Source organism: Leptonychotes weddellii, chromosome 5 (genome assembly GCF_054177405.1).
Source record: "Leptonychotes weddellii isolate Sample4059 chromosome 5, ASM5417740v2, whole genome shotgun sequence".
NCBI classification, from domain to species: domain Eukaryota; kingdom Metazoa; phylum Chordata; class Mammalia; order Carnivora; family Phocidae; genus Leptonychotes; species Leptonychotes weddellii.
In genome coordinates this window covers 107780582-107803592 of record NC_138373.1, presented here as the reverse complement: position 1 = coordinate 107803592, position 23011 = coordinate 107780582, and the positions used below count along the sequence as shown (strand labels likewise).

At 47.9% G+C, this 23011-nt stretch overlaps 1 protein-coding gene across 5 annotated transcripts in view; it reads right to left on the bottom strand.

The window, feature by feature from the left end:
* Positions 1 to 138: 138 nt before the first annotated feature.
* Positions 139 to 23011, bottom strand: part of KIF5A (kinesin family member 5A) — a 29841-nt gene continuing 6968 nt past the window's right edge. Inside the window, exons 2-31 of one of the 5 annotated variants that reach the window (XM_081821946.1) lie at positions 17631 to 17718; positions 17447 to 17520; positions 16934 to 17038; positions 16643 to 16691; positions 15981 to 16036; positions 15651 to 15738; positions 15246 to 15370; positions 14643 to 14747; positions 14365 to 14513; positions 14113 to 14261; positions 13613 to 13788; positions 12611 to 12679; positions 12014 to 12220; positions 11558 to 11704; positions 10816 to 11004; positions 10331 to 10448; positions 9911 to 9975; positions 9680 to 9786; positions 9216 to 9317; positions 8627 to 8687; positions 8318 to 8389; positions 8056 to 8160; positions 7510 to 7530; positions 5245 to 5461; positions 5097 to 5132; positions 4833 to 4986; positions 4452 to 4534; positions 4015 to 4042; positions 3435 to 3549; positions 139 to 2368 (exon numbers count right to left, since the gene is read on the bottom strand). In XM_081821946.1, coding sequence (XP_081678072.1) covers positions 3471 to 3549; positions 4015 to 4042; positions 4452 to 4534; positions 4833 to 4986; positions 5097 to 5132; positions 5245 to 5461; positions 7510 to 7530; positions 8056 to 8160; positions 8318 to 8389; positions 8627 to 8687; positions 9216 to 9317; positions 9680 to 9786; positions 9911 to 9975; positions 10331 to 10448; positions 10816 to 11004; positions 11558 to 11704; positions 12014 to 12220; positions 12611 to 12679; positions 13613 to 13788; positions 14113 to 14261; positions 14365 to 14513; positions 14643 to 14747; positions 15246 to 15370; positions 15651 to 15738; positions 15981 to 16036; positions 16643 to 16691; positions 16934 to 17038; positions 17447 to 17520; positions 17631 to 17718 — 3024 coding nt within the window. In that variant the 3' untranslated portion in view covers positions 139 to 2368; positions 3435 to 3470. Of the gene's footprint in view, positions 2369 to 3434; positions 3550 to 4014; positions 4043 to 4451; positions 4535 to 4832; positions 4987 to 5096; positions 5133 to 5244; positions 5462 to 7509; positions 7531 to 8055; positions 8161 to 8317; positions 8390 to 8626; positions 8688 to 9215; positions 9318 to 9679; positions 9790 to 9910; positions 9976 to 10330; positions 10449 to 10815; positions 11005 to 11557; positions 11705 to 12013; positions 12221 to 12610; positions 12680 to 13612; positions 13789 to 14112; positions 14262 to 14364; positions 14514 to 14642; positions 14748 to 15245; positions 15371 to 15650; positions 15739 to 15980; positions 16037 to 16642; positions 16692 to 16933; positions 17039 to 17446; positions 17521 to 17630; positions 17719 to 23011 lie in introns of all 5 variants that reach the window. The other 4 variants (XM_081821945.1, XM_081821948.1, XM_081821947.1 and 1 more) reach the window with 4 other exon arrangements.

The following is a 23011-nucleotide window of genomic DNA, read 5'->3' as shown; positions in this document are numbered from 1 at the left end:
TTAAGTGGGGAAAACAAACAAACGTGTGTAAATATATAGAAAAACATCTGGAAGAATATATACCACGCTGTCAAATGCCATTACATGCAACTAAGGGAGTGGGACCAGGAAGGGATAAAGATTTACAACACCGCGGAGTCATCATTGAATTTATTTTATTTTCAAGGTATCTATGTACATCAAGTAAATACACACTGGGGTTTGTGCGGCTTGGTTTGTCTTCCACACTGGCATGCAACATTTTGGCAGATGGGAGTGGGCAGGCCAGGTGCCCCTTGTGGTGACCCTGGCTCTCTGGAAAGGGATGCTGGGGTGGGGGGGACGTAGAGTGAAGCTTCTGGTGAAGGCCTTGCGTGCGTATTCTTATTTATGTAAGTGAATTAGATTTCCCTTACATCTCTCTCCTCATCTGCCCGACACCTTCAAGTTTTCTTGTGCGTTTTAAAAGAATTATTTGGTGGCAAGATTACATAAAGCCCACTGGCTTCTCAGCTGCCCTCTTGGCAAATATTAGCTCAAGTCCACAGGTGCACAGGCATCTTCCTTCTTCTCCCATTGGGCCTTTCCTTCTCTGCTCTGAGTTGGGGGCTTGGGGCAGGGGAGCCAAGCTGAACCCCTTTCCCTAAGAGGAGTGGTTTGCAAACTACAGAACCCTCAGGTTCTGAATTCTTAGGACCATTCAAGAGCTCCTCCACTAAGGAAGCATTTTCCACCAAATAAAGAAAATGTAAACTGCCCAGGTCTGCGTCACTTTGGGTTATTTTTTATATCAGGGTTCTATATAAGATTTATTTTTAAAAATGTTTGAATATCGCTGCCTTGGATTTACTCTACACCCTTCTGGTAGATTTTTCCCTGCATTTTTCCATAATTGCTAAGAGGGGCCCAACAGGTAAAGGAAGAAGGAACTTTTTCCCTTGAAGGAGTCCCAGGCTAATACAGCCTATATTTATAAGCTGGCACTCCCCCCAAGCTTTCTTTCTTGCCTTAGAAGCTAGGTGATGGTTGCCCTGCTGCTGGGGGATCCTGTTCTTCCATCCTATGTAAGACTGGGTATCTGGACACCAGACTTTCTTGATTTGGACTTTCTTGATTTTGACCTCCACTCTCCATCCCTGTAGTTACCTAGAAAACCACCTTAGCACCATGTGGAAGGAAAGGATGTCTGAAACCAAAGTAACAGTCCTATCAATTACATGGAGCAGTGTTGGGGGGAGAGAACTCCCCCCTCACCACCCCCTCCCCAGTCTGGAAAATCTGCTCTGCCCATTTCTTCAAAGTGCACTTAAAACCAGATGGGGACATTATCAAAGGAATTCTGTCAAATAAAAAAAATTTTTTATGCATCATGGGGAAAAGTCAGGCTCTAGCCTGAAAGGAAGGCATCTTGAGAGAGATATTTTGCTAATGAACTGGAAGGTCCCAAACCAAAAGGTGGACATGAGAACATGCAGCCCAATATGGGACAGAGAAAGGAATCCAGCTCATCACTGTGGCAAAAAATACTTGGAATTTCCCAGCCTGTTCACCCCCAAACCCAAAGAAGCAATTCGCTGACTACACGTGCCTGTAACTATCACCGGACATATGAGCAGCCACTGACAGACTGTTGGGAAGGGTCTGCCTCCTCAAGTTTTCCAAATATTTTAAAGCAACTCTAGGTTCTGTTCATGAGTTCTGGGACAGAGAATATCAAAAGGAGTTTTGAGGAGAAAGGGAAATGGTCCCTTGAACAATCCATGTCCTTGGTCATTGGGGCAGGGGGTCAGGGGACAGGAAGAGGAAGGCAAAAGGTACAAAAAGGGAAGGTGGTTCAGTTGAGGGGTATATGAAGAAAATTCTACGTGTCAGGTAGCAGTCCTTCCAGGTTACCCTCCCCTGTGCTGTCGGCGAAAAAGGAGGGGCGAGTCTATTTCTGTGTCTTCTTCTGACGCTAAGACATTCTTCTGCTTAAGGCTTTGTGTGTGTGCGTGTGTGTGTGTGTGTGTGTGTGTGTGTGAGAAGGATTACGGCCCTCTAGCTCCCATTTTTCCTTTTATCATCTCCATGACTAACACCACTCAGTGTGAGAGACACGTGTTTGAAAGAAGGAACACTCACCCTCCTCCCTATTGCCCCAAATGAGGAGAGTGAGTATACTATGCTTAGAAATTGCTAAATACATCATTAGATACTTAGAGAATAAGACAGAGAGGAGAGAGACATAGCAGCAGCTTTTGATATATAGATACAGAGTACAAAGAGATACAGAGTAAGAGAAGACATCAAACAGTACAGTTGAACAACGAGGGTTGGGAGGGAGTTGTTAGTATCAGAGACCACAGGTTTGCAGCATGCTGAGAGGAGAGGCCTCAGTCCCTCTTAGAAACTGGGGAAGAAAGAGAAAGAGGTTGTGAGGAACCACCTTGCAGCCCAGCCACTCAACAGGAACAGGGTGGTATTTGTACAAACTTTGACTTACGGTCTTGTTCCTTTAATGCCAACAACCGGACACCACTCCCCCAGGGCCTGCTCCTCTACCCCAGGTCTTCCTCTTTCTTCCCCATCCCTCCTTCTTTGCTCCTCATGCCCTGTTGCCTGTGTGTGCCTGGCCCACTATCCCGGAAAGCCCCCAGAGAGGGCTTGGCATGGACGCAGCCTGGCAAGTGACTGGCCCTATTCCTCTCATTTCTAGTTCTCCAGAGATCCAAAGGGGACGATAAGACAGGCTCCTAGTGTCCAGTTCTGGGCCCTAAAGCAAGTGAGAAGCCTGGTGACACACAAGCTGGGAAGGTGCCTGAGCTGCTGGAAGAGAGGACCTGGGGACAGAGGTGGAACGAGGGGGCTAAGAGGGGGAACACAGCTCTTTACTACCTCCACTGAGCAAGGTGGCAGGGGAGTGCTGACGCTGCAGTATTAGAGACAACAAGTCAGACCTCCTGGGGCATTTCCTAAAGCTTATTGGTGACCTACACAGATCGGAGATGTATGCGACACAGGTACAGGAATGAAGCCAACACCTCCTTTACTGGAGGTATCTTGGTTCAGAAAATACCTATCCATCCAAAATTCTTTTAGGGTGGAGGCAGACAGGGGGTTGAGATGATTTCTCAAGGTCTCCTAATATCGACTACATTCCGGGGGCGGGTTGTGGCTCTAGGCGGACATCACCCCTGCTCACTCTTTTTGACATGTGGCAGTGACCCCTAGTGGCTGAAAAGCAGTACTGTGGTTACTACTTTGGCCAAAAGGAAAGCATCAGCGGGGGAGGGGAGGTCAGTGTCCGGAGCCTGGGGGCCAGGAGGGACGTATCCCCCAGGCAGGGAAAGCAGGAGCTGAGGGACGACTATATAGTAAAAGTTTTGAGATGATGAAAAAAAGCAGGAGAAACAAAGAGGCTGAGGGCCAGACAGGAGGCAACCGGAGGCTGGTCAGAGGAAGCAGCCTGAAGCTACCTGAAAGTGCAGGTATGCGGCAGTCCGTGAGGGAGATTAGCTGGCTGCCGTCTCTTGGTGGAGAGGGAAAAGCTTGGTCTGGTCCTCAGCCTCATAGCCGCAAGGCAGGTCACTCCTAGAAGAACAGACCCAGCACTGTCAGCTCCGAATAGAGGAAAACATCCCTGTCACTTTGCTCTCATAGCATCCCTGTGAGACAACAAAAGGCAGGGACTATTCGGGATTTAGAGGAATACAAGGAAAACCAAGGCTGGAGAGATGGAGCTGACTCGCCCAAGGTCACAGAGTTCCCAAAGGAAGGAGAGAAAGCCAGGTCATCAGACGGCCATGGCACTCCCACAGCCCCCATGACGGAGTGGGGAGAAGCCACAGGTGGGATTGGAGGAGGGGATGTGCTCTCTGTACCAAGAGGCAGGGGATGAGTAGATCCTTGGGATGACCCGGTGATGACGAGAATGGTTCTCATTTCCTCCTCCTTTCCCTGCAGGCTCCAGAGAACCTCTAAGTAGGGCACGAGGGAAATTTAACCATTTCTTCTGGTCCCACCCAGAGAACTCAAGAGCAATGGGGATGGGTGTACCTGTTGTCATTGATATCTGTGGCATTTCCTGAAGACATCATCATTGAGAACACAGGATTAGGAGAAGGAAAAAGGAGACGGGGTGTTAGAAGCCATCTCCCCAAACCCTCTCTCATCCTGACCCCTTAGAGAAAAAGGTAAGACTTTGGAGTATAGCTGCCACCTGGGTCTGTGGCTCTGTATTTGCAACTCCCCCAAACTGCCTGATCATTTTGTGTGAGAAAGTTCTCCCTGACCCCTTCTAAAGGAAAGGAGAAAGGGGAAGGCAGGGGAGGGTGGGGACAAGCACGGCAATAGGAGGAATCCACTTCTAAGACTCCAAGATCCTGAAGGGATGGGCAGCGTTCAAGCTGTAGGCACAGGGTCACTTACTTTTCTTCTACTTTTCAACTTGCCCTGGGGATCCCAAAGGCTGGTCACCCATCTTTTTCACTCACCATTGTCCATGTTGGCCTTCTGGTAGGATGCCAGGGGCCCACTGGAAGATGTGGCCCCGCTGCTGGTACAGGAGTTTGCAAAGCTGGATGGAGCAGAGAAGAGAGATGCCGCCTCTGGCACCCGCCCTCCAATATGCTGAGGACCCATAATCCCAGTGGGGATGGAGCCGTACACCCCTCCCGTCCCCAGAGAACAGAGGACAACAAACGGGGCCACAGGCTGAGAGGGCAGTGCCCACCTTCTAACCGTAGGTGTGAAGTTGAGAAAGGGTTTGAGATGAAGCTACTTAGGAAAGGAATTAAGCAGCTGACCCAACCTATGCCTTATAGAGAGCAGGGAGCCTTGGGTTGGGACCCCAGCCCACACCCGGGGCCACTCACTACATGTCTGACGTGGAGCTGGGCGCAGCCTGCAGGTACAAGTTCTGATAGTTCTGGAAGAGGTTGTTGGTGTAACTGATGCACTCAGGGCTCCGGGTGCCATAGGGGTTGGTGGGTGAAGATGCTGGGTAGTGGCCGGGCCGGACGGGTTTGGCTGTGGTAAAGCAAGGAAAATGACCGTGAGGAGGCCGTTTCCCTGCAGTTGCCCCGGTCCTGGAAGTCACAGAGCTGGAGCTGAACCGAGCTGCTCATAACATCACTCACTTTTATACGTTTTGGGGGGATGGCAGTGGGGTGATCCTGGGGTGGAGGTAGGAGAAAAAGCAATCATCTAGTTGCTTGACACTTCGGAACGTGCTGATCTCCCCCGGAGGTAATCCCACCTCGTCTGCTGCCACCCAGAACCACTCACCAATCTGAGCAGAATGGCCCCGCTTGCCAGAGGTCTTGTACCGAACGGCCTCCTTGATGCGGTCCACCTCCTGCTGGTACCGGCGCTTGTCCTTCATGGCTCCTTCCTTGGCCTCCTTCAGTGCACCCTCCAGGGCCTTAACTCTCTCAGCCGTAGCCCTAAGTCGTTTTTCCAATTTAGGAAGCTCACAACGCAGATCTGCATTGTCACGTACCAGCTGTGGGGTAAGCCCGAGGGAAGAGGCCAAGGCAAAGCCGGAGACCCAAGAGAGAGCCAGCGGTGGAGCGGTGGCGTGTGGGGGTGCGGGGCAGGGAGAGAGAATAAAGAAAAATCAAGTCAGCGTAGACGGAGACAGCACTCTTTCCTCGAAAGGCCTCGTTCCCTTTACCTAACTGCTCTTCTGGCCTGTTTTTTCCTTCTCCTGGAGCAAACAGTGGTCAGGCATGAAAAAGTCACATCGTTTTCTGAGTAGCAAAACGTGCCAGGTCCACCGTAGCCCAGAACTCTTGGGACAGTGCCCTGTCCCAGTCTTTTCCTGGCCTCGATACCCACCCCCCAATACCTCACAGCTTGTGCCAGACCAACAGCCCCAGGGCAACCGTGGGGATGAGGCACCCCTCACCCAGAGATGGCTTTGTAGGCATGCACAGGGCGGGACAGCAAGAGCGCAGTGGCAGTCTGGAAGGTGGATATGGTTTTGAGGGCAGGTTAGGTGCAGTGGAGAGCAAGAGCAGAAGCTGAAACATGGGAGCCCCCCCTCACCCCCCACCCGCACACATTCACACAGCACCCCATAGGAAGGAAAGAAAATGTTTGAGGGTTCACAAACATTTGTGCTCATTACCTTCACATTCAAGGACTTCCTGGGCTGTCCCTCCCCCATTTAATTTAAGGTAGAGAGTGGTAGCAACCACCTTGCAGCCAGAGAAGACTTCCTGATCTTTTTATAGGATTGCGTACAATAACGGGGGCGGGGTGGCTCCAGCCTGCAGGAGCCGGCCTTGGAAGATACCAGGTAAGCTGGTAGAGCAGGGAACCCGGGGAGAAAGGGCAGAGCTTGGAAATACATCTGTGCCCCTTCCACTTTGGACAATTTAAAGATTATAAACAATGGTTGGCTGTGACAAGAGTTCAGCTTAATTGAGACTAGGGCTGAAGGCCTGGCTATTTAAGAATCTGTGAATTGAGAAGTTTCTACATCTCTCTCATTTCCCTTTCTAGTCTTGTGTCTGCTGAGGTGGGACATTGTGAGGAGGCCTCCGTCATCTAGGTGAGTTGTTTTTGGTCTTTGGGACTTTGAGCAGAGAGAGGCAGCGGCTTCAGTGAGGAAAAAGGAAACAGCCTGTGGTTTCCCGACACATCCAACACTGTGGATAAGCCTGGAGGGCATGATGCTGAGTGTAATAAGCCAGCCACAAAAGGACAAATTCTGCAGGATTCCACTTATAGGAAGTACTTCGAGGAGTCAAAATCATAGAGGACGAAAGAAGAATGGTGGTTGCCAGGGGCTGGGAGGGAGGGGAACGGAGTTACTGGGAAGTGGGTGTAGAGGTGCGGTTTTACAAGATGACAGGGATGGGGAAGGACAGTGGGGGTGTTGCACAACCGTATGAATGCATTTAATACCACTGAACTTAAAGACTGTTCTGGTGGCAAATTTTATGTGTATTTTACCACAATAAAAATATTGGGAAAAAACAAGCAATACGCCATGCATTTGGACAGAGAAGGAAAGTGAACACAGAGAAAGGAACATAGGATGGCAGAACTGATTACAAATGTTTCTTCCCTGCACTTTCAACTTTTCCGGAATGTTGTTACATTGTTATACTGCTGTATAATAAGCAAAGGGGGAAAGATGATAGTACAGCCCTTTGCGGGCCCAAATAAAATAAATATACCCTGCAGCTTATCATTGGGCCACAGTCCTGGGATTTTTTTTTAATTATATATGTTAAAAAAAAAAAAAAAAAAAGATGTGCCAAGTATTTGCTAAATATGCTGGGCATTGCACTGAGAAATTTAAGCTCCGGTTTAGTGAGAATATGAGTCTAGATCAAATGTTCAGGTGGGTTTGAAAGAAAGGGAATAAAGTATAGATTAGGGTTTACTGCACGAATCAGTTAAAAGAGCCAGTTGACACACTGTGGCATGTCTTCAAGGCTCAGATATTTGGCGCTAGAGAGGGTGCTCCTGCTCTGTACACACCAAACATTTCCTGTCCTGACTCCTTTGGACTGCCCCTTCTAGCTCCCCACCCCATACCTTTGAAACCCAGTCATCCACCTAAGGAGCCGCAGCAGCAAGGAGGGGGACAGAGAGGCAGCAACTTAATACACAGGAGTTTCAACCAGGCCCACCCAGGGGCTGGTTGCGCCATCTGGAGGACATCCTTTAATTACCCTGCATGCCTGCCCCAGGCCTACGCAGATGGAGTTCTCTCAGTGAGAGGAAGCCCAACTTCCCTGGCTTCTCCTTGCCTCTGACCAGTATCCCTCCTGTGTAGTTAACAGCCCCATGCCTCTGAAACCTCTACCAGTTTCAACCTCTCCCTCCAAATCCATAGGCCTGGGGGATTTCACTTTGAGCAGAGGCAGTTGGGAGCTTTGAGAAGGGAGAACAGGCATGGAACAAAGAACAGGGTAAAAGTGGAACCAAACATGGATAAAGAAGGGATTCATAGGAAAAGTAAAGGGAAAAGTAAGGAAAACATGCAAAAGCAGATTTCCTAAATCCAAGGGACCTCGGAGGATTTGGTACTCCTAGGCACCTAGCCTCAAGAGTTCTTTTCACCCTTTCCCCTACTCTTACCTGTTTGTGAACTTTTGTAAGCTGTTCCAGGTTGTTCTCAAGAAAGGAAATCTTCTGCTTTTGGGAGTGAATCCCCCCACTGTCCTCGGGCTCCATTTCTGCACTCTGATGAAAGACGGGGGGGAAAGATGTGGCTGTCCCAGGCCAAAAAGGTCTCACCCACACCAGGCCAAGCCATCTCCACTGGAGGCCACAGGGGTTAGAGAAACCTGCGGGCAGGGGGCAGTACGGGGGCTGGGAAGATTCCAAGGATGGCACTCACTTTCTTGACTCGAGTCGTGACGTCTTGAACGAACAGCTTGCGAAGGTTGTGGAGGGTCTGGAGTTCCCGGGCCTGGAAAGAATGATGACACATTGTGGGTAGCCAAATACCAGGTCAGTATTTTCGCTCCAAAATTATAGGAAGCGTCAGTCTATCTGGGCAGGTGAATCACTCATCCTTTAGGAAAAGATGTGTTCTGATTATGCCACAGACTGACACTGTATAAGGAATGGGCTTATGGAGAAGTCAGGGGAAGACATGAAGCCCCCACCTCACCCTGTTAACTTGGCACAGAGGGAAACCACTCACAACTGTCTCCTCCAGACCCTTGAGGTCCTGCTTGGACTGTTCATGTCGCTCGTACAGAAATCTGGGGCGAGAAGGAAACACAAGAGTCCCTCAGGACTGTCCTTCCTCCCTCTCTCCTCCCTCTCCATTCCTTTGATCTAGACTTTATTATTACTTATTATACAAGTTTCTCATGTTTGCTATGCAGAAATTAGAAAAGAAAAAAAAAGTAAGATGAGTTTCATAAAAAGCCCATAATTCTACTGCTGACAGATCGAACCAACATAACATTCTGGTGTCAGTCTTCCCAGACTCTTACTTCTATGCAGGGATATCCCACAAAAATTGTATGGGATCATACCATTCATACTGTTTTGTAGCCTGCTTTTCACCCTTAACAGAACATCACAGACATCTTTCCAGGCCAGGGCAGCTAATATTCACTAGAGGTTATTTCTGAACGTCTCTGTCTCTCCTTTTTCTTTGGCCCTTCCCCACCGCATCCTATGACTCGTCTGAGGCATCTGCTTCCTGCGGCCACCCTTTTCCCACCTGCACAGTTCCCTGCCTTTGCGGGTGTGCGTGAGTAGCGGTCTGGGCCATCACTCACGTCAGCTCCTGGAGTTTGCTGCTCTTTTCGTGTTCTTCGTTCTTCAGCTTCTCGTAATCAGCCTGAAGCTTCTCTAGCTCTAACTGCAGCTTCTGATTCAGGCTGCAGAGGGCAAGGAGGTGTTGGAGAGAACAAAAAGGTTATTAATGAGGGGGGAAAGGGAAGACCAGCCCTGCAAACATTCTCCTTCTGGTACAAGTGGGTCTGGTCAGGACTGATGGATGCATCTACTTTCGAATTATTGGAGGCAGACGCAGGCCACGGTTTCCACGACAGAGTGAGAAGCCATGGGCTACCCAATCATAAGAGCTCAAGGAGAAGAACTAGTCCTCACTCCCGTGCCTCCTGGAGCTGGGCTACAAAGCTGTGGCATGGTCAGGGGGAGTGGCCTGTGGAAGTGAACAAACCAGACCCCGGGCCAAGAGGGAGCCGTGGAGGCAGGAGCCACCCAGGGGGACTCTTACTCTTTGAGCTCATCGATGGTCTTCTGCTTCTCGTTGATCTCATCCCGGAGCCGGGCCAGCTGCCGGTGATGGGCCTCCCTGTGACTCTCCATCTGCACCTCCACGGCCTTCTGCGAACAGCCCCACCCCACACTCAAAGCCAGACTCCCAGACACCAGCTGGGAGAGGGCCGGTGCGGCCGTGCTGGGCCCCGGCTATGCCCTTGCTGTGCCCCGCCCCTTCCCCACTCGCCTTTACGTCATCCGCATCCTGTGTGTCTGGCTCCTTGTCCTTCAGGGCCACTTCGTGCACAGTTTCTGAGGGAAAGAGGGAGGGGAGCGTGGCTTACGTCGCACCTACCTCCTCCAGAAAGAACTTCACTTTTTGACCAGAGCTGCAAGTAGGGCAGGGGACATGGACCCAGTGTGGGCCCTCAGGAATATTCTTCTGGGTTAGGACAGTGCGATTTGATATGACAGGGAAAGAGATCCATGGAGGGTTCATGGCTTGTGTACAATAAGCTACAGGCCAAAGCTTCCACGATCTCAGTCTAATGCATGGGAGGAGCGTGCTGTTAGAAGGTCTATTTGACGTTTGTGGCTTTTCCTCCCCGCCCCCCTCCAGGATCTCAGATCCCAGGTCGTGTGGTTTAGAGGTTGAAAAAGGCCTCACCCTGGGCTTGCAGCTTGGCCAGCTCGTCGCTCAGGGAGTCATAGGACTCTTCCAGGTGCCGCTTCTTTAGTTCCACACTCTGCATATATTCTGTAAGCGAGCGGATCTTGGCCTCATGCTAATGGGGGAAGGGTTAGTGAGTGGAAGAAGAGGGATGGAGTCAAGGACACAGCTGGGCAACACTGACCTCTGCAGGTTTCCTCCCAGGCCCTCCCCATCTGCTGCGCCGGCCTGAAGACACAGGGCCAGAGGCCATTTCTTTGAAGACCCTTCCTTTAGACCCCATCAGCTCCGAGGGTGGTATCCCCTCTGAACCTTCGCTTCCCTGGCCTGGACCCTCCCCAGCTAGCCCAGGCTCTTCTGTCCTGGACTGTGGTTGACCCTAGGCCCTTGACATGACGGCAGGTGCCGGGAGTCTTATCCCATAGCCGCAGAATCGTCCTCCTTCCCATGGCACGCCAAGACTCTCAGGGCCCGGCACTCACCTGGGAGATGAGCAGCTGGCAGGATGAGAGCTCCCGCCCCGTCACCTCCATCTTGCGATGACACTCAACCTGCAGGTTCTCTAGCTGCCGGCAGCGCTTGACCACAGACTTGACTTCCGACTTGATTTTGCTGATATAGAGTCGGGCCACCGTGAACTCCTCCTCGATGGCCCCGCTGATCTCCACTGGCTGCGGGTGGGAGAGGGCAGGAAGAGGTGCTTCTCGGCTGCAGGGAAGCTTTCCCATTCCCGTGCATTCTGCCCATCCCCACTTACACCCGCACACACACAGACTTGGGTGGCACACGTATCTTCCAAATAACTTTTAGCTGCTATCACCTGGCATTTCACACTAAATCCTTCTCCCTGCACTTAAAGATCCAATTCCGACAGTTGCCCTCTTCCATCTTATAAGGCAATGTGATTTGGAGTCACACTGATCTGCTTGATCAGCGCAATGGTCTCCGCTACGGATTTGTGTATCTCGTTCCCAGCTCTGTGCCTCACCTCTAATGCCAGCTACATGCACATCTCCATGGCCTCTTATTCGGTACCCTCTAGAAGGTGTATTTACAGCTGAGGCTATGCAAATTCTACTTGTTTTCCCGGGTCTAGTTTAAAGGCATATTTCCTGGCTCTTTGGCCCACCTTCCTCAGTATCCGTGAGGGCCTGGGTGGTGCCCCCCTGCCTCTCCCACCAGTGCCCAGAGCAAGAATGACCTGCTGCCCCCAGCCCCACTCACCAGCTTAATCTCCCCGTTGCCCACGATGACACTGAACTCACTCAGGTCCTTCATCAGCCCATTCAGCACCTCCGCAATTCGCTTCCGCTGGTGTCCACTGACCTCTTGTAGCCGCTGCAACTCAGACTCCAGAGCCAGCATGGTGGCCTGGGGACAGCCCCTCACGTCATCCCGCTGCCATCTGCCCACCCCCCCTCCCTAGCCCGCGCAGAGCCTCTGCCTTATATATGACCCCGAGGGCTGCTACAGAGAGAACACAGGCCCTGCCCAAGGGTCTGGGAGAGACAGGGGTCAGGAGGGCGAAGGGTGATGACAGGGCGGGAGAGGGTCCCCTGGCACACTGCACAGCAGGGCAAAGGTACGAGTGTGATGCGGCCCCCCGGGCACAGACGTCCCTTGGGACGTGGAGGATGTTCTGGAGGCCAGGGGGTTCCTGAACCCCGGTCAGCCACTCACCACCTTCTGAGACAGCTCATCCACCAGAAGCTGGTTCTGCTGGCTCTTCTCTTCCACTTCCTGGGACTTCTGGTCGTAGTTCACGGCCAGCTCCTCCAAGGCCTGCAGCACCTCCTTCACCTCCTCCTTAGCAGCATCGTTCTCTGACTGCAGGTGGCTCAGCTCCCGCTGGACCTTCTCGTTGTCTCCTCGCGTGGATACCAGCAGCTTGGAGGAAGAGGCAAGGCACGTGAGGGGGTCTGCTGCCAGTGACCGCCTCTATGGCCCCCTGGTCTGGGGAAGCCGAGAACACTGCCCCAGATGGGGCCTCTCTGGCACCCTAAGCCTGGAGGGCAGAGCTCCAGGAGAGGGGCAAGGGTCAAAGCAAGAGTCAAGAGGAAGTGGGCTGTAGGTTTCACAGAAGGAAGAAGCACCCAGACTCCAAATCTGTGTTTTACACAAAGCCCCAGTTAAGTCCCCAGACTTCGATAGTTTTGGGGGGGTGACCAAGCCCGACGCAGAAGACTAAGCCCTTCTTCTATCTGGTTGTAAAAGGTCTTTTATGCCTTTTAGGGAACACACCGCTCTCCTCTCATGTCTTGTCCTCCTTCCCATTACCTCTTCCTGGTCCAGCATCTGCTGCTTAAGCTTCTCTATGAGCTGGCTCTGCTGGTTGATCTCATCGTCCTGTTGGAGGCAAGAGGGAAGGATGGAATGAAGGGAAGCTCCATCCAGTCTGGACTTATGGGGGTGGGGGCAGAGGTAAGATCCTGACAAAAATCCAGACAGTTCAGGCTTTGAGTTAGAAACCCCATATCCTAAAAAGAAGCTTTGCCCTCAGTCTCTTGCCTCACTCCTGCCCTCACTTTCAAATTCCTTTCTCCCTGGAAGGTGGTATAACCTTGACAATACACAGCAAAAGCCTTTAGGTTAAAGTGCATGTCCTCTAACCTAGAAATCCCACTTTAGTGCTCCATTCTAATCAAATCTTTCAAAAGCAAAGTCTTGGGCCTCAGAGGCAAAGACAGTGCTTTCAGAATTACTTACAAGAGCAAGAACAAGCTACTAAAAACAAAGAAGACTAGAAGCCCTAGAAGACTAGAAGTAACAAACAAATGGTTCAATACATTTTGACAAATGGACTGTTAGGCAGCCATTTAAAAAATACTTTTGTAAGGAATTGTTAACAAAGTAGGAAACTGCCCCTTATGCAATGCAGAATAAAGAAATCAGATGCAAAATTACGTATACAGTGTATCTCAACTGCATGTTCTATGTATGGAGAAAAGCAGGATGTTAATAGTAGTATTTATGAATGGTGGGATGATGGATGACTTACATTTTCTTCAATATGTTCTTATTTATCTTCTAAATTTCTTAATGATATATTTTTTATTAAGTTTAATTTCAATTCCAGTAGAGTTAACATAGTGTTTTACTAGTTTCAGGTGTATGATATTGTGATCCAACAATTCTAAATGTTATTCAGTGCTATCTTCCACATGTTCAATAATGAGCATTTGTCCCTTTTAAAATTAAAAAAAAGGCAGTACAAGCGAATTCCTTAATCCCTCACTTCTCATACCACCGGCCTCCCCTCTGTGCCCTGGGTGTCCTCACCTTGTCATCGAGCTGCTTATAGAGGCGGCGGATCTCCTCCTCGTATTTCTGCCGCTCCTCAGGTGCGATGCGCACCACAATGGATGAGTTGTCATTCACAGGGGTCTCCTCACAGAGCTCAGCTCCCAGGGCTGCATCGTCCCCAGCCAGGCGCTCCGTCTCAGGCACATTCTCTCCTGGCCAAGAGGCAGAACAAGGTGAGGGATGGGAGAAGAGAGAGCTGCATCCAGGAGTCCTTCCTCCCTCACTCCTCAACGCCAAGACCTCCGGGCAGGTCTCCATCTCTGTTGCCAAGTGCATGTTCAACCTTTTCTGGGGGATGGGATAAGGGCGGTCAGCCCCCTCTCCACTTCCCTCACACCACTCGACTGCACCCCTCCAGAAACGCAGCCCTCCTGGGAGGTTGGCCTGCCCTGAAGCCCTGCCCCAGACAGGGCCCCACTGGTCCCCTCAGCCTCCTCCTCCAGCCGCCTCTCACACCCAGTGGAACCCTCTCTAACCATTGCGCCACCGGCTGAGCTCAGCCTCTAGCTTGGTGATCGTCTCCTTCTGAGCCTTTGTCTTCTCCTTCTCCTTCTCATATTTCTTCTTCCACTGCTCAGCAGTCAACTCCAGATTCACTGAGGCAGTGTTCTTTATGGTCTTTGCCCTGGTGAGGAGAACAAGGAGATGGGACCTCCATGAAGGCTTGCGTGACACGGAGGGGAGAGAGCAACAGGGGCTGGCCCAGGAGTAGGGACCCTGCCACTGACCGCTGCCCGAACATCAGGGTGGACTTGGTCTCTGCGTCGTTGTAGCTGGATGGTGAGCAGCAGATGAACATAGTTGTCCGGCAGTTTCCTCCCAGAGAGTCCTGGAGAATCCGTGTCATTTTGCTGTCACGATATGGAACGTAGCTTTTCTGGGGGAGGAGGGAGACCACAAATCAGAAAAATATTCAACAAGGGAATCAGAAAGGAGAGTGGTGCTGACTAGGGGTCGCGCACCCCATGCATCGGGCATGATGGGACGGGGTCTAAGGGACACTCACTGTGCCCTCAGCCAGTGCAGAGATCACATTCCCAAGGGCTGACAGTGACTTGTTGATATTCTTTGCCTCATCCAGCACGGCTCCCTCTGCTCCGGTCTTGCTGACCTACCAGAGCATTAAGGGATGAGTGAGTGTGTCATGAGAGCTGCAGGGGGAAAGAGGGCTCTCATGGCCTCTTCTCTACTCAGGGGGATTCAGTCCAAGGAGGGGAGGGGACCGGGGAAGAGAACAGACAAGGCCCTTCCTCTGTTACCCTAAGTCCTCTTGACAAAAGCCACCCCCTCCCGCCCCCATATTATACTATCCCATTTATATGAAATGTCCAGAAAAGGCAAATCCACAGAGACAAAAAGTAGATTAGTGGTTGCCAGGGGCTAGGGGAGGGGGAAATAGGGAGTGACTGCTAACAGGTGATGAAAATGTTCTAGAATTAGTAGTGATGGGTGCACAACCTTCTAAGTATCCTAAAACCCATGGAACTGTATCTTTCAAAACGGTGAACTTTGTGGTATGTGAATTATATCTCAATCAAAGAGTTATTTTGATTTAAAAAAGACCCCCCCAGACCTCCTTCCCTACCCACCCCACCCCCAGGTGCCCAACCTTCTCGCTCCCTGCCAGGTCCACTAGATACAGCTTCCCACTGAGCTTCTGCTCGGTCTCCATGTTCTCCTGCTTGATGTTGATGAGGAAGATGCTGTGGCTTCGAGAGCTGTGTTCGTTCATGTCTGCAGGACAAAGGGAAAGGCGGTCCCTATACTGACACCTACGGAGCCGAGGCCCTCAGCCCCCAGCCTCCACTGACCGCTGGGGGACCCGGGGAGAAAGGGCACCTGCCAGGACTAGCCCCGACACTGCGTCTCCCAGGCAGCTGGGTCGCACACCCGAGAGGAGCCTCTTCTTCTGGAGGACACAGTCTGCCCTTGCTCACTTCCAGTCCCTCAGCCCCAGAGGACGCAGACAAGCAGCAGACTCCCAGACTCAAGAGCCCCTTAGATCCCCACTCACTGGTGACAGCCACATGACGATTTGATTTCCCCTCGTCAATCACATCTAAAATCTCCTCTGGGCTGGACACAAAGCGTTCGGTACAACCCTGCAGGGGGCGAATGGACAGTGACCCATAAACGTCGATCTGCAGATTTTATTACCTGCACGCTGACCAGACAACTTTTCAAAACTGTCTATCCAAGCCCTCAGACTCTCCCCGGCCCCTTGGCACATCTCATTCCTCCAAGACATCTGCCTTCCAATTTCTGGGTCTCTGGTCTTCCCTCCTGCCACACCTCAAATCTCAATGAGGTGACCCCCACCCAGGTGCCCCGTCCCCACTCTCACCTTGACAAATGGCACCCGATTCTTGTCCTCATGCACAGACAGATTTGTCTTGGTCACTGAATCAAGACAATGCAGGGTAAGCAAGGCTAGTACCTCCACCCCCAACTCGCATCCTGTAGCCCACTGAGACAGTAGTCTCTTCTATGTGAAAAAAGGAGAGGGGCACCTGGGTGGCCCAGTCAGTTAAGAGTCCGCCTCAGGACATGATCTCACAGTCGTGAAATTGAGCCCCGCGTCGGGCTCGGCACTCAGTGCAGAGTCTGCTTCTCCCTCACCCCCTGCTCCTCCCACCCCCCACCACCACCATTCATGCGTTCTCTCTCTCAAGTAAATACATAAATTGAAAAAATTTTCTTAAAAATGAAAAAGGAGAAAGACTTCCCCATGAAGCTTAAACTTCCAGCACACACTGAAAGCCAGTTTCTCCTCCTCCAGGATTCTAGCCTCAAGGTTCCAACTGGCCTCAGGCTGTTACTATATAGGCCTGGATCTTGAAGCTCATCTTCTGACCCTTTTCGCTTTTGGGAATTTTGGTGAATGGCGGCAAGGGACATGGGTATGAGTGTGTGTGTCCTCTGCATCTCTTGCCAAAAGCAATGTGAGCTTTCTTTTCCTTGCCCTCCTCACACCCCCACTGCCCAATGGGGTTAAACATCACTCACCATCCAGAAGGTCACGAATTTTGTCCAAGTAAATCTCAAAGTAAGAAACCTGGTCAGGGAGAAAGTGAAGAGGGCCTGTCTTAAATCTGACCCAGGGATCTCAAGTGAATGTGACCTGCTCAAATGGTAGTAGTAGGAGAGAAAGAGCAGAAGAGAATATCTTGGCAGAGAAGAACTGTGGTAACCAGAGCAGGAAAATAAGTTGGGGTGCCCAGGTCCTCAGTGGGCTCATACTAGCTCTTCCCCTCCCAGGCCCCATCTGAGGATGCCCAGCTGTCATGCCGTGATCACCTTGATGTGGAACTCAAGGTTCTCATCCATGGAGTAGATGTGGTTGAAGATGTCTCGGGCAATTCGAGGAATGATTCCCATCAGCTGGGGGTCATGCAGCTTTCCCTGGGGAGGAAACATATTCCAGAATGAGGCTGGGACTCAGAAAGAATGAGACAACTCAAGAGGTATGCAGGTGAACACAAAGGTCATAGTGGATAAGAAGACCATCTTGAGGTTGGAGGCAGTCACTGCCATGTCTATCTCTTACTGGAACGATGAGAGAATTGAGTGGCCTTTTGGACTATTAATGCAGCTGCTTTTCCGGATCAAAAGAAGAAAACTGGAGTAGTGGAAAGGATAGAAAACTGTAGCAGGCTGGAGGGATTTCACTAAAGTTCTACTACACTCCTGCCCCTCGGTTCATCCTCCAGACCAAGCAAGCTTGATTCTTAGATCTTGCCCCACTGAGATTCCTTGGCCTCTCATTTACACTCCCAGCTTCTCACCCCTCATGGAAGTCAGAACCCTCACCTCCATGGTATGTGTTTTCCCTGAGGATGTCTGTCCATAAGCAAAAATGGTGCCATTGTAGCCAGCAAGGACATCTGGAAGAGACAGCAGAGAAAGAGCACTGGTGGAAAGAAGTGGGATAAGGAATGGGGAACCTGAAAACATACATTCTAAAAATACATCTTACAAAGATAATACAGATTACCTTTGACAATCTGCATGGCACACGCATGATAAACTTGCTCCTGAGTCGTGTTTGGGGGGAACACACGGTCAAAGACATATGGCTTCCCCTAGAATGGGAATAAAACATGGCAGATATTGGCAGTCAGGATGTGAGGGAGAAGAAATACCACAGCCCCCTTCCATTAGCCTGAGAAGGCACCTGGTTTTTCAGCCATCTGCATCCACGGATGATCTGGGGGGATGAGGGGAACTAGAGAAGGAGGAGCAAAAGTTAGTACTGACACCAGGAGCTGTTCCCATGTGCTAGGGAGTGCCATTGAGAAGTGTCACAGCGTGAGATTGTGTGAGGGGATCTCAGCCTTGGTGTGATGATTTAGCATTCCACCACTCCAGCCCCCTCCCTGGGAAACCGAACAGGAAAAGACAGTAGGGCCACAGGCCATGGAGAGTACAAAACAATTCATTAACATTAAAAATCTAGGGATGCCTGGGTGGCTCAGTTGGTGAAGCGTCTGCCTTCAGTTCAGGTCATGATCCCAGGGTCCTGGGATGGAGCCCCACATCAGGCTCCTTGCTCAAGCGGGGAGCCTGCTTCTCCCTCTGCCTGCCGTTCCCCCTTCTTGTGCTCTTGCTCTCTCTCTCTCTCTGACAAATAAATAAACAAAATCTTTAAACACATTAAAAATCTACCTCTAGGTTTAAAAATAACTTCCTCAATAGATCCATATGTCCTGATATGGAAGGATCTTGCACTAAGTGAAAGATGCCAAGTTAGGGACATATGTTTAGTATATTCCCCATTACGTAAATGAAATATACATATACCAAGCTGTTGAGCTGTTCTACAAACATTAACACAAGCTCTCTCTGTGAAAGAAATATATGAAATCAGAAACATGGGTTTCCTTTTAAGGAATCAACTTTAAGTAAAGAGAAACTGAAACAAATCACTGACCTACAAGTATTTTGTTTCATTTAGGTTATATGTTACAAATCATGTGCGCTGATAAGATGTTAAAGATACAAAATATTTACAACCTGGGGAGCCAAACAAAGAATATATTCACTATCTAATCATACTAAAGGGAAGATGTCTGGTAAGATTAAATGAGACTATGCTTGTTCTCCATCACAAGTGACAAATTTCTCAGTTGTGTTTTCCTGCCATTCAGTATAAAGAGCCTATGACTTAGGGGCGCCTGGGTGGCTCAGTTGGTTAAGCGAATGCCTTCGTCTCAGGTCATGATCCTGGAGTCCCCAGATCGAGTCCTACATTGGGCTCCCTGCTTGGCAGGGAGTCTGCTTCTCCCTCTGACCCTCCCCCCTCTCATGCTCTCTCTCTCTCTCATTCTCTCTCTCTAATAAATAAATAAAATCTTTAAAAAAAAAAAAAGAGCCTATGACTTAGTTGTCACATTGTTTTACTGCAGAGCCCATCTTTATCCATCTGAAATGTAAAGCTCTAAATCTATGGTCACCAGAGTTCGGGAGACATGTTTTAACTAATTAAGGAAAGTCATAAAACTTTTATTGGCCAGAACTGGAGATAGTGGCTCTAGGAATATTCACAATATTCCATCTATACATAGAATTTTTTTCTAGAGGAATTATACAAAAATGTTAACAGTGGTTACTTTGAGGAGAGACAAGTCTTTTATTTTACATTTTGTATCCTGGATTACTTACATATATATTTTTTAAAGTTTTATTTTGTTTTATTTTTTTAGTAATCTCTACACCCAATGTGGGGCTCGACCTCACAGCCCCGAAATCAAGAGTTGCATGCTCTTCCAACTGAGCCAGTCAGGTGCTCCTGGATTGTTTATATATATATATTTTAAAGATTTTATTCATTTATTTATTTGAAAGAGAGAGAGAGAGAGAGAGAGAGCGCACATGAGAGGGGGGAGGGTCAGAGGGAGAAGCAGACTCCCTGCTGAGCAGGGAGCCCAATGCAGAACTCAATCCCGGGACTCCAGGATCATGACCTGAGCCGAAGGCAGTCACTTAAGCAACTGAGCCACCCGAGTGCCCCTGGATTGTTTATATTTTTAAACCATGTACAAGTATTATATTTTAAAAAATTTTTACTTCTTAATGTCACAGAGAGTGGGACAGTAGTGTATTATTTTGTTTCTTTCTTTTTACTTCTTTGCATAAAGGAAAACTAATAAATAGATTTTTTAATATTTAAAAGATCTGAAAAGTCTGGCTTATGGGGAAAAAAAAATCTACCTGAAATATTTATCTGATCTCTCTTTGGCAAAAGCCTCTGAAGCCCCCAAACCAGAATCCACAAAGAGAAATAGGTTGTGAAGATGCTCTCTACAATGAAGGGAGTGCTGTAAACTGATTGAGCCTTTCTGGAGGACAATTCTATTAAATATTTAAATGTCCATACTGTTTGTACTCTATATTGGGGATTCCAGTGCTAGGAATTCATTTTACAACACTTACTTAAGCACTTAAAGATTTATGTAGAAGGATGTTCAGTGCAGCAGTTTGTATTAAAGTAAAACCAGAAACAATTCAAACATCCGTCAATAAGATGTTGATTATGATACCTCCATATTCTACTCCCATTAAAATGAGTGAGGTTGGTTTACATATATTGACATGTTCAAGCTCAATTGAGTGAAAAAATAAAAACAGTGTGTGTAATGTGATTATATATATATTTTTTAAGATTTTATTTATTTATTTGACAGGTAGAGAGAGAGCACAAGTAGGCAGAGAGGCAGGCAGAGGGAGAGGGAGAAGCAGGCTCCCCGCTGAACAGGGAGCCTGATGTGGGTGGGGCTCGATCCCAGGACCCTGGGATCATGACCTGAGCCGAAAGCAGCCGCTTAACCAACTGAGCCACCCAGGTGCCCCGTAATTATATATTTTTTAAAGCATATGTACAGAACAGCCTTAGAAAAAAGACATGGAAGACCACATGCAGACCTACTAATGGTGGTTATCACCAGAGAGCAGAGTAACAGGCTTGCAACATTTTTTGTGTGTGATATTTAAATGTTTTACAGTGAAAACATACTGCTTTTAAATTAAAAATGTAAAATATTATAGGTGATGTTATAGAAAAATACGTAATCACAAGACAAGGTATACACAAAATACTGTTAATCAAAAACCAGTATGCAAAAAATAAATACATAAAATAGTATGCAGTGTAAAAAACAAATAAAAAGTATGTAAAGGATGATTCCATTTCTGTAAAAAAAAAAAATGTATATGTATAGATGTACACCTTGCTTAGAAAAACATGGTAAGGGGTACCTGGGTGGCTCAGTCGGTTAAGCGTCTGACTTCAGCTCAGGTCATGATCTCAGGGTCCTCAAGCCCCATGTGTCGAGCCCCATGTGTTGGGTTCTGTGCTCAGCAGGGAATCTGCTTATCCCTCTCCCTCTGCCCCTCCCTCTGCTCATGCTCTCTCTGTCTCTCTCTCAAATAAATAAATAAAATCTTTAACAAAAAAACATGTTAATAGTGGTTATCCTTGGACAGTGGAATTTTAGGAGTTTCTCTTCTTTTTTTTTAGATTGCAAACTTTTCTAAAATTAAGGGCACCTGGCTGGTTTAGTTGGAAGAGCATGCAACTCTTGATCTTGGGGTCATGAGTTTAAGCCCTACACTGGGTGTAGAGATTACTTAAATAAATAAATAAACATAAAGAAAAGAAACTTCTCTAAAATGAAAATGCATAGTTTTTTAAAAAAGAAAATTTTAAGTTTTTCAAAGATATTAATATTTTTATTATATAAAGAACTCTCATAAATTAGTAACAAAAAAGATAAACCTCAAGAGAAAAAAATGGACAAGATCTAGGTACTAACAACAGAAAAATAAATACAAATTCAAACTAAAACAGTAATGTCGTTACTCACTTATCGAATTGAAAGACACAAACTTAATTGGAATACCCAGTGTAGATAAGGGTTCAAGGAGGTATACTTTCCTTGAAATAAGCACCTTCATCCTTTTCTAGTAGGACAGTAAGTCCATACAACTTTTATGGGGGCAATTCAGAAATACATAATCAAAAGTCATGAATTGCACATATCCAATGACTCAGATGTTCTACTTCTAAGAATTTATACCATGAAAATATTTTTGGCAAATATTTAGTTACAAGAATGTTTATTATCGCACTGTCTTATAATAACAAGAAATTGAAAACAACTGAAAAGAATAATATTTAGGGGACTGGTTAACATAAGGAATTGATTAAATAATGGCGTGTGTATATTTTTATTATTTGTTGCTGTTTAAAATGATGTCATAATAGAGGTGCCTGGTGGCTTAGTCGGTTACATGTCTAACTCTTGATTTCAGCTCAGGTCTCAATCTCAGGGTCATGAGATCAAGCCCTGCACTGGGCTCCAAGTAGGCGTGGAGCCTACTTAAAATAAAATAAATAAAATAAAATAAAATGATGTCGTAATAGAACATCAATAAATCTCAAAAGTGTGTTAGTAAAAGAACTCAAACACTGTATTACTCCCTTTGTATGAAATTCAAGAAAGGACAAAATTTAGCTAGTGATAGAAGTCACAATAGTGGATGCCTGGGAGCGATACTGACAGGCAGGGGCAAGAAGGAGCTTTCAGGGGTGATAGAAATACTCTAGATTTCTATCTGGGTAGTGGTTACATGGGTGTCAAAATATGTTATAAAATTCATCAAACCATTTGCATAAGATTTGTGCACTCAGTGTATGTAAACTATACCTCAATAAGTGCTCTCATAAAATATAACATCATAAAATGACGTTATAATGGCTCTTAAAAATGGCTGGTTGATGCACAACCTCATTATTAATAAGAGAAATGCACATTAAAACTATGAAATACCATTTTAATCTATCAAAGTGGACAAAATAAAATATTTTGACAATGCACTGCATTGGAGAGGGCACATACAGACCAGGGGCAACTCTATGAGAGGCAGTTTGGAACCAGTTCTTAAATTTTTAAGTGCATATACTTTAGGACCTCAACTTCTAAAAATGTATCCTATAGACATATGCAGTATTTATATATATACAGGTCATTCAATTGTTTGTAATAGCAACTTATTAGGATAATCCTAAAAGTCCATTAATAGGGACCTGGTTAAATAAATTATGGCATAACTCTACAACAAACTATACAGTTGTTAAATAGAATGAGATATGGGGTGCCTGGGTGGCTCAGTCATTAAGCATCTGCCTTCAGCTCAGGTCATGATCCCAGGGTCCTGGGATCGAGCCCCGCATCAGGCTCCCTGCTCAGCGGGAAGCCTGCTTCTCCCTCTCCCACTCCCCCTGCTTGTGTTCCCTCTCTCGCTGTCTCTCTCTCTGCCAAATAAATAAATAAATAAATCTTTAAAAAAAAATAGAATGAGATATATCTTTATGTG